This window comes from Labrus bergylta, chromosome 21 (genome assembly GCF_963930695.1).
Source record: "Labrus bergylta chromosome 21, fLabBer1.1, whole genome shotgun sequence".
Taxonomy (NCBI): domain Eukaryota; kingdom Metazoa; phylum Chordata; class Actinopteri; order Labriformes; family Labridae; genus Labrus; species Labrus bergylta.
The window spans coordinates 4860898-4871636 of NC_089215.1; the positions used below are offsets into that span (position 1 = coordinate 4860898).

General features: G+C 41.7%; 1 protein-coding gene across 1 annotated transcript in view; it reads right to left on the reverse strand.

The window, feature by feature from the left end:
• The window catches only part of LOC109981851 (heparan sulfate glucosamine 3-O-sulfotransferase 3A1), a 34647-nt gene extending 24403 nt beyond the window's left edge, over positions 1-10244 (reverse strand). Inside the window, exon 1 of the mRNA XM_020630823.3 lies at positions 9371-10244. Within this exon, the coding sequence (XP_020486479.1) occupies positions 9371-9927 (557 nt within the window). The 5' untranslated portion in view covers positions 9928-10244. The remainder of the gene's footprint in view (positions 1-9370) is intronic.
• Between the last annotated feature and the right edge of the window lie 495 nt (positions 10245-10739).

Here is a 10739-nt window from a genome sequence, read left to right on the forward strand (position 1 = left end):
GCCCCGATGGAGCAAGACAAAAAGGACGTTTGGTGCCATCCTATCGCCACACAGGCAGCTGCAGATAGCACACATGGCAAGAGTGTCAGAGTCCATGCCTTCAAGCGGACGAGCAGAGAGGGAGACAATCCCATGTTTGGCCTGTAAGCCTTAAAAAAAAACGACCCTTGAAAAGAGTTTCCTGCTGAGTGCAGGGAAGTGAAGTGCTGGAAAGATGAAACTCCGTCTTCCCAGAGTAGTAAACACTTAAGTGTGTTTTTTTTAAATACATGGAAATGAAATACAGGACAGAAAGTAAATGAAAATGTGGCTGATGTATTTTAAAGAAAATACAAAAGTTGGAACGGAAAATGGAGGACCCAAGAGGAGAGGGCTTCCTTATTTTTTTATTGGTTCCCAGGCTTTCCGTAGCTGTGGTTCTCCCTCTCTCTCCCTCTCTCTCTCTCTCTCTCTCTCTCTGTCTCTGTCTTTTTCTCTCCGGTGGAAAATATGGAGCGCTCTCCCTGTCCTGTGATAAAGCTGTTGCCTGTGAGATGGGAATGAGAGATCCATCAAGCTGAGGCGTTGGTTTACCCTGCCAATCCGCACCACTGAGGGCTGTTACGCGTACATGCTCCATCCATACATCATCTACCAAGCCCTTCTGTGCCCAAATAACATGGGTTTGGCCGCACGTTTCTCAAATCCTAAAGCACTCTGGCAGATCCTCTGAAAGTCTTGATATGCATGAATTCTGAAGGTTGTTTCTTGTGGTTTGTTTAGCTCACTTCTACGAAAGCGAGCTGGAAAAAGTGTAGAATAAACCCCCTTGGCTACTGGGTGCCAAATGATAGGGTTACAGTCTCTCTTTGTTTGTGGAAGGATAACACTTCCATCGACCTTGGGTTGCCAAGAAGAAGAAGGAAAAACTAAAACATTGAGGAATAGAAATACAGAGCAGGAGGAAAATTGCAAACACCATTCTTTCTTTTTTTCATTTCAGTCATACTGCTTGTAAAGCGCCTGGAGGCAGAACTGCTGTGTTGTAAGAAAACATTACCTGGCAGGTTTCCATGAAGTTCAGAGAAAATAAACATCACTGACATTCACGGACAATGCTGGAAAAACGACTGCACAAGAAAAGGACTTCAGGTATATCACCTGAAAATGGAACATTAAAGGGCACACCTTGAAACTGTATGTCTCGAAAAGGTCAAACATCTCGACTTCAGAGAGGATAACATGATAGAAACCATTACAATGCATGGAAGCTCAACAGGGCAATAAATATATAATTCAGAGATCTTCAGATTTCTTTACCATTTTTTTCTCCCACGTAACACTTGACTGAATTTCCAAATTGTCCCATACGCCCTCCAATTCCAGATAAGTAAAAAGCAGCTGTATATTGTACAACCTATTCTGATGTGACATGACTGATGGTAACTAAGTTAATAAAACATGACTGCTAAAGTCATATCTTTCATTATCTCAATATTATGTTGGAGCATAACTGCGAAAAATGTAGGAATACATAACAATTTCTTTTGTGGCTCTTAATGAGCATCAGTGAGAGATGGGTTTTAATGGGTTATATTTACTGGGTGTTTATTTCGGTGAGGAAGAAACCCTTAGGAACAGGAAATTATTACAAAAAGGCTAAAAACAGCCAAGTTCTTGAAGAACTTCACTTTGGGGATGTTTACAATATCTAGAGGAGAATATTTTCCCTAACATCGCCCCCAGAATGAAAACCTACAGAAGTGAGGACAGCTTTATGTATTTAAATTTGGCTGGGTCAACAATGCTGCCATTTGGGAAGTGAAGGGCAAAAAGTGTATCATGAAATCATAGCCGAGTGCTACTTAGTTAACGTTAATAAACGGGCGTCTAACAGCATTAATCCACAATCTCCTCCTCCCTGTTTGTTTTTTTTCTCAGATGGGACTCTGTAGAAGCACAACCCGGACCTCTCTCCTCGTCTGTAAGCGGATAAAACTGAACAAAAACTGCCTTTCGTTTAAAATCTAAAAAATTTATCTGGTTAAAAAAAGTTGACAACAACTTAGACCGGCAACTTCTCCGCAGCTCGCAGCGGTAGGATTCCTTTCTCGTCTCCTAGGTGGGCGGTTCTACAAGAGTGTGACGTGACAAGAACGCTATCAAGTGAGTAACAACAAATGTATTTATATTGGAACAAAAATTTCCCTTGTGAAATGTATCAGATTAGTGATTGGTGTACTCTATGTTAGTTGATTCTATGTTTAATCCTGTATAAGAGACATGTCTATCCCTGTTATCCTTATCAGATCATCTCTGGTGTTTTGTACTCTCAAGGACATAAAAAAAAAGTAACCTCAAGCTCTCCTTCAGCAATATGAATCCCTGAAATAAATGCTTCATAAAGTACAGGCTAATACCTCATAAAAAGAGCAACAGCTGCTAAGCTCAATGCGTCTTAGAGACGATGAGGTCAAACAGGTTTCTGCCTATAGAGTACACACAAACCCAAAAGTGAACAAACAACTGAATCCTAGAAACAATGTAACCTGATCTTAAAGTTACAGTACCATCTGCTGGCATTGTGAACTCTGAGGGTGGCAAAATCTTTGGCAGCCCCGTGGGTGACCCCCCCCCCCCGACCGTGATCAATCATTCTCCCTTTCTGCACATGCTCATCAAAGCTCCCGGAGCTCCTGATCCCTGAGGCCTGGAATATTTGTATGAAGCGGACCATTTGGCTTCTTCATTGCTAGGTTTCAAGCAGTCAACAAACAGCTCTTTTTTTAGGTGTGTCAGGTGAATACATCAGGTGCGAGTGCCTGGTGGAGATCCAGGTGGTGTCTACAGAGCGCCCTGCACCTGCTCCCTGTCCTCACTCACCCATCGGGGGGCAGATTCCCAGGATGCCAGAGGGCAGCTGCTGACAGGCACTGCTTTGGATAGCCCCCTTTGCTTCTATTGGCCTCCCTTGCACGGGGCCTCCAAGGGTCAGCTGCTGAGGGTACGCAAAGATGTTGGTGGTGGGGGTGGCAGAGGTCAAGGAGTTGGCAAGGAGGAGGGGGGGGGGGGGACTACAGCCATGGGTGGGTTGCATGCTTACAGCAGGAGGTGAGGGTCCTGGTTTTACAATTATACTCCCTGATAATCACTTTCACAATCCAAAGGCAGCTCCGGGCTCATGCTCAGGATGGTGATCACATTACGTCCGCTGTGTTTGTGTGTGTGTGTGTGTGTGCCCTCAACAACCCCTGAACGTGACCCCTACACCCACCTCCGTCAGTCCTCTCAACTACACCTGCCGTCCGCAAACCTGTTTCCTAAGCGTGCGGATGTGGTTGAGCTCCGGAACAAAACAGACCCACTAAATACTCCATTAAAGTAAAAAGACTCTATGAAAATGCATTTTTAGCTAATCTACCATTCAATGAGTTAAGACATTCTGAGGCTCCCCAGCAAGAGAAGTTTTATTTTCAAAAACACATGAAGGTAGACCTATAATGGGAATCTCATCTCAGGAAAAAAAAATTCTGGAAAAAAATCAAATTCCGACTTTCCTAGTTCATGATGAATCACATCTTCTACGTTAGAAACTTAGCCCCCACCGCCATATTTAAGGGAGATTTAAGAATATTTCATTTCTGCTTGTATTTTCCAATGAAGTGTCAGAATAGGCTAAAACAACCAGGGGAGCAATTAAGGTGAAATCTGTTTTTAAAATCTCGTCCGTGCTTGTGGAGGAATGCCGAAAACAAATGGCTCTTTTCAAAGTCTAACTGGAGATACATTTGAGGGATTCACACGGGGAAAATTATACTTGCTGAATAACATATCCAAAAATCTATAGATTGTTTATATTTCTTATATATAAAGTTCAATGAGGTGTTTTAGAGTTGGTATACAATCTGTAGGAAACTGAGTAGGGGGTAAAAACTTAACGACACACAAAATAAATAGTTAAAACCAAAATTGCGACGGCCAAAAATAACATGATTGTGTCCGTTCGATGTAAAACAGCAGACATCTAGTGGTCACAAACAAGTCAGAAAACATGTTCCTACTTACAAATTCTGCCTTTAATGGAAAACCAGGTTTACATTTAAAGCTTTTTGTTCAATTGCTTAATTCAAATCATCCAAGGGCTGCAGCGAGCGCCAAAATACACTGAAGGTGCTTCCAGTTTGCATGTTCACATAAATATGGACACACACACACACACACACACACAAACACACACAGGGGTCACTGTTAAATCTGGCCTCTTGTTGGTATGTGGTTTTGCCATGACTACATGGTGAAGCACTTGTCCACATGCATGTACAACTCTTTTGTTTTACAGCCGTACACGTCATGCAGCTCGTTCTGTTATTACTTCACCGTTCACATCCAGCCTCTCCCTTTTAGCGTCGTGTCATGCTTTCCACCGCTCCTCCTCCGAGCCTCTTCACACTCGCGAGTGAAACATCCAAATGGGAGCGAAGCACGGCGAGAGTTTAAAACTCTGCCACCAAATCAATTAACATCGACCTCTAAACACAGCCAACAAATCAGAAACTTGGAAGTCAGCCCCTAAATTAAAACCTTGTGAATTCAGACTTTAACCATCAGAACTTGACGTGTGTAATTTTATTTTCTTTGCAACACGATATGGGTGTGAAAAAAAAAAAACCCACTTCATAGCCTGATGAAGAACAAAAATCCTGATCACTAATGAAGACAATGTGGCATCCATTCATTATTGTAATTGAAGTAGGTATTTTGAGTCTCCGCTTTTAAAACCGCCTTGCCTCACAGACCACCCAACAGCCGAGAAACACAGATCAGATCCACCCTGCCGCTCTCTGACCCCGAATCACTCTTTCATGATTCAGACTCCGTTTTTAATACCCTTTGCAAAATGTCCTTTCAAATACGGCCAGTTTTCTAGAGAGGGAAAACCCCCGAATTAAATGTCAATTTTCAGATTTTTTTCCAACTGAGCGTTTTCTTTTCATTTGCTTTTTAAGTTCCGCAAACACAGAGAAAAACATTTCAAGAAAATCTGGACTTTACACAAAAGTTTTCCTGACATAAACTCCCTTGTCTTTTTTTTTTTTTTTCTGAATATTTTACTGTTTTTATTTTTCAAAGTGGTTATTTGTTTTAGACGTTCAGTGGACTTTATAACAGGAACTGATTCGTGTATCGCTGCGTGTACTCTGACTGTTTGTCTGGATAAATACACACCAGTCGGGGTTGGTGGCACACTGCCCTTGTGTTAACAGGTCAGACATGTTTTTAGGAAGGATAATTAACCCATTAAGGGATCTGGTGAAGGCTAATCCAACCGGTCTACACACTTCAAACGGGGACCGCAGCTGGGTCTAGACAGGTGAAAGCCGGCCGTTCAGTAACCCAAGTAGCCCAAAAACACAATACCGACCGCTCTGCAGCATGGACCTCTGCTTTAGTCCACAGTGTTTGTGCTTGACCTCCTTGTTCACTCTGAGTGTCCATTTCCACAACAAAAGCCTAATAGGTTGTATGTGATTATACGGGTACACCGCAGAGAAATGTGTAGTGAAATGTAACACTGACTGAGCGGGCGATTGGGTCCGGTGTTGGTTTCCTGTTTGACAAAAGGCCTTAAAGTCTCAAGGAACTAAGGAGCACAAAAAAGGAAGAATTCAGAGAGCTGCAATCATCCTCAACACCCCGAAGAACTCACTAAGATGTGAAAAAACGATTTAAAGTTGTCACCAAGACTTGAATATGACTTTTTTTTACCCGACTGTTTGGAGTCTTTGGAAACATAAAAGTTTAAAGCTACCAATGTTTCATGCCGCGACAGCCGCGCCGTCAAAACGACAACTTTTATCCGTCTCAATAAATTACAGATTTTTTTTTTTGTTGCGTCCTAGCTTTGGGTGGTGTGCGACTTCAGGGGCCGGTTTGATGGAAAATTCCCACAACGAAGAAGACAAGTATAATTCAGAGAAAAAGCTGGGAAAAGAAGGAGGGCTGGAGATGCTGCCACGTCACATTAAGAGCTTAGACGTGTTAAAAGTTTGTTCCACACGTTCCCATAGGGACGGAGACGAGTGATTCACGCTGAGGACGTGTATCAAATAAACAAAGAGTCTCCAGAGACGGAAGCGTCTACGTTTTGAAGTCTTCACTGTTGCTAATGAAAGGAATCCCATAATTTAAGCTAATTGAATACAGTGATTAGTCACAGAAAACTCGCCTTGTTTCCAACAAACATAAACACATTGTGATTATTTTACTTTAATATATTTTAAAGGACAGTCGCTTTGAGTTCACAGCACATTCAGGTACGTTTTGTGGAGCCGCTTCTTAGTTGTTGACAGTTGATACATGAACTGACACATATTAGATTTCAAACATGGACTTGTTTCCTTCAAGCATCAACACATCGCTTCTTCTAGACAAGCCTGGAAGTGTTTTGGTTTTTAGTATTTGGGAGAGCTTTCAAAGTTAAGCTTTCAAACCTGGCCCTTTATTTTTTTGTAAACATCAAGATAGTCTTGTATTTCTGAATTTAGAAGGACAGCACTTTTTTATTTTCAAGCATGTAGCCTACGGGACATGTTTGAAGCACTTTCTTTGGATTTGAGAGTTTGCTCCCTTACTTTACAAATTAGCTTTAAACCCGCCCTTGTTTTGTACAAATTTCAATACATATTTTATTAATTAAAATTGGAATCAAGTCCAATTTTCTATGGATAGCATACTCCATTAAAAACATAAACTCAGTGTGCTTTACCGTGAGCTCAATGTGCTTTTAAAGAATATCATGAAGTTATCAAGCTTGTACTGAGCATGTGCAGAGCTTTTATTCCTAAAACTTGACACAGTCACTTTAAAACCTGCACTTGTTCTCCACAAACATAAAGACGGTCTTTGTTTTAAATTAATGTTGAGTTTAAAACTTGTTTTGGACAGTTGTGAAGCTAATTATTATTATTTTTGTTGTAGTAGTATTTGGAAGTTCATTCCTCAACTTCTTTCCTTCCTGGCGTTCTTTTCTACAAACATAAACTGTATTTATTATTATAATTTTAACTTTAAAGGGAAAGTATTTATATTACTTCTGTGGAGCTCCTTGTCTTTGTTGTTCATTCTTCAACTTTAACGCCTCAATTTTTTAATCCTTAGCCTCTTGTCTGCAAACATCTAAAGATAGTATTTTAGTGTTCTTCATATTAAGGACGCGATTATTGAGTTTTTTTATCACGTCCGAGGCTTGTTTGGAGTTTGTTCTTCAACTTGAGCACATCCAACATGTCATCTCTTAAAAGCATTGATACATGACAGTGTCTCGGGGGGGGGGAGTACAGCTTGTGGTGATTTAGTTAAATTAAAGATGCAATCGGGCTGATTTCCTAGTTTCAACAAGCACTTTAGAAGAACAACACAACAACATCAACAACTTCAGATAAATGCGACTCAATCAAAAGCTTCCGCAGAAAAACCGTCAGAGAGAAAACTCTCAGGCGTTGTTGAGGAGAGCGGACAAGATGAACTCCTACAAAGTGGGCCACGCTGTTGTAACAGTTATTTATTCCTCTTTTCATTTCAAGGGTCCTTGTGTTCTTTAAATGGACGGCATTAAGAGGAAACCGGCACTAAAGGTCCGTCCTTGGAGGCACGGTCCAAATTCCAGAGAATCTTGGCAACTCCTTGGGATGGATGGGACCCTCTTGGATATAAAACCCCACAATGGATGAATAGGTAAACAGAAGGGTGTGAAAGAGTGATGGGGAAAAGAGAGTGTTCACTCTCAGAGAGGCACAAAGAGGGAGGTGTGTGAGTGGGAGATGGTGGAGAGCCAGAGTGTTTGTGGGGGAGGAGAGGAGGGGGAAGCGAGAAGGGCATGGAGGGAGTTGTCGGATAGGGAGAGTAAAAGTTTTGTCTCCAGGCTTTTAGAGGGTGCTGTGTGTAGTGTTAACTCAATCAAAAGGTGAATTATACCTCCAGAGACACTCAGGTAACCTTTCATTATGGCCCTAATCCTTCTTAATAACAGAGCTGCGATGTCGGCAATGCCCCATTAGACAGAGAACCACTGAGAGGGAGAGCCATTATTCCCCACGGGCCTGTGGAAATGTGAACACACAACACTCACTCACACACACACACTCACACTCACACACACACACACACTCGCCGTGGCAGATGATATCGATCACAAAAATTCAACTTGAGCGAGGAAAAGCAGCACAAACCTCCTCCATAAGGAGATGGAGCAATGAGGGAGAGTCAGTGTTCATGTGGTAGTGTTTCTGAAGTTTGTCTTGTGTCAAGGCAAGATTAAACTGGGTCTGTGATTCAGACTAATATGTCATATAAAAAATAATTAATACTAAAAAAAAAAAAAGGGTTTGACATGATATAGCCTATCATAATTTATAGCCAGCAGGTTTTCTAAGAAAGGGAATATTTTTTATAGTATTATCCAAAGTTTGGTGTATTAAATTATGTTCCAGAGTTCAATTAACTCGTAAAACTTCTGACATTTATTTGGGATAAAAAAATTGCAGAGCTTGTGTAAATTAAGAGTGATGAACCTTTTTCATTAGTCAGCACATGGACAAAAGAGGTTTTCATTTTTAACAAGCAAAACATGACATGTTTTTTTTTTTATTACATGCTCGTTTTAGTTTTCTGTAACTTGCAAAAAAAAAAAGGGTTTAAGGATTTTATTTTGACAGTATGACAAATATGCATAATGCTCGTTATATTTTATTTTAAGTCAAGTGTCTTGAAGCTTATTTTGACTGAGCAAGTATGCTGTAGAAAATGCATCTCATAAAAACTTCGCTAAAACTTCTACTGAGAGTGAACATGTGTGTTTACTTGTGCTTAGACAAAACAGTGATCTGCAGAAAAGTAAGACCACTAAAACTTAAATTAAATTAACTTTTATGAATGTTGAGATAAATTCTCGTCCAGCAAAATCAAGTCGTAAATGTATTCCACCATAGCCCAGACTAGGGTGTAACAAAGGTGCAGTCAACCCGAAAATGTGCAACAAAATGAGCAGCCTGATAACATCTCATGAAGTCAGGCTTAATGTGGCGTAATAAATCAACAGGCTTGTCCACGGTGTTTCTTCATCCAACAGCAATTAAGCCGACTCGGTAAGAAAGATGTTGAGTAAAGATATCTGGGTTATGCACACTAATCTTTATCAGTGATGTCGCAGCAGGTTGAATAAAAAGTTGGATAAACACGATCTATCATGGTTAACTAGAGATAATAGAAGTTTTCACAGGGATGTTAATAAACCATCTCTAAATACTTTTACAGTTAAGTCAGTAATATAAACAATTTTCAGGATTTGCGTCTCGTTTTAACTCATTAAGTAGCAAATTAATTAAATAGTTACCTGTACCACTCCAGTCCGTTGTCATAGTTTCGGTCGAAGAAGTGCGGCTCCGCTCCCACAGCTCTGATGTCCGGATGGACCCGGAGAAACTCCAGCAGGGCCCGGGTCCCTCCTTTCTTCACCCCGATGATGAGAGCCTGTGGCAGCTTCTTGCTCCCCTCCCCGAGCGGACTGAGTTTACCTGCGAACCTGGGCGACACTTTCCTGGAGGCAACCAAATCCGGAGGCGGCAACATGAAAGACTCTTCGGGCTGCTCCGGCGTCTGCTCATCCGCGAGAACCCGCGAGGAGCGCCTGGAAGCCCCGTAGCCTGTCAGCTCAGACCCGGCTGTCCATTCATAAAGCAGTCTTTTACTCCTTATCGACCCTCCTAAGTCCTCATTATGATGTCCCTCAACCCGGCTGGAGGACGCTTTCACCGGCGAGGAGGTGCCGCAGCGCTCCGTGAGGCAGTGCAGGAGGAGAAGGGAGGTGAGGAGGGAGCACAGCATGACCGCCGCTCTCCTGAAGATGCCTCGGGACGGGGGGTCCAGTTTACTGATGCGGCTAAAAGCCATACCGGTCCCTGGGTGGTCGGTGCAGGAGCCACAGCCATGCTAGGCACACATAACCGAGACTTCTTGCCATTAAAAAAAACAAAAAAAAAACGGAAATTGAGTCTTCTTCCACTGCTGTGGATGGAAACACCTGTCTTTTCACCTCCCCCCCCCCAAAAAAAGTGCCAAATGATACCTGCTGAGCTCAGGTAAGGACGTCCAAAAGTGACAGGAAACTGCGAAAACAAAAGCCCCACAGAGTCCACCGATGTGTGTTTGCCTCAGGTAATAAGGTCTCTCCTCTGTCCTTCCTCTGTGTAGGATGCCACCGCGAGCCCTGATGTACCAGCCGCACGTGTATAGAGTTGTAAACTTGTCTCGCACGTCAGGTGGCTTGACAGACATCTCCCTGACCAATGTGATGAGGAGAGTGCAAGACAAGGAGCCAATCAGATGCCAGGTGGGCGGGACACTGAGACGCAGAACATCCCAGTAAGATAAGAGCATTTACTATGTAGGGTACTAAATATTGTTTTAACCATATGTGACGTCAGTACAATAATTTACAGAGATATGATCAAAATAACCCAATAACTTTAATTTATTTAAGTCAAATTTTAAATGTTTTCTTTCAGTTAACATATTTTTTTCCTAGTGCTCAATCACAAAATCATGTTTTTGTTTATTTTTACAGTGGAAAAAATGTTGCAAGGACATTTAAAAAATTTTTCAAAGAGTCATGACAAAAGATATGTTCCCACATTTATTTTAATTTTTTTAAGTCAATGACTGAACTGTATTCACTATAAACTTTTTAATTAGCAAAATATGAA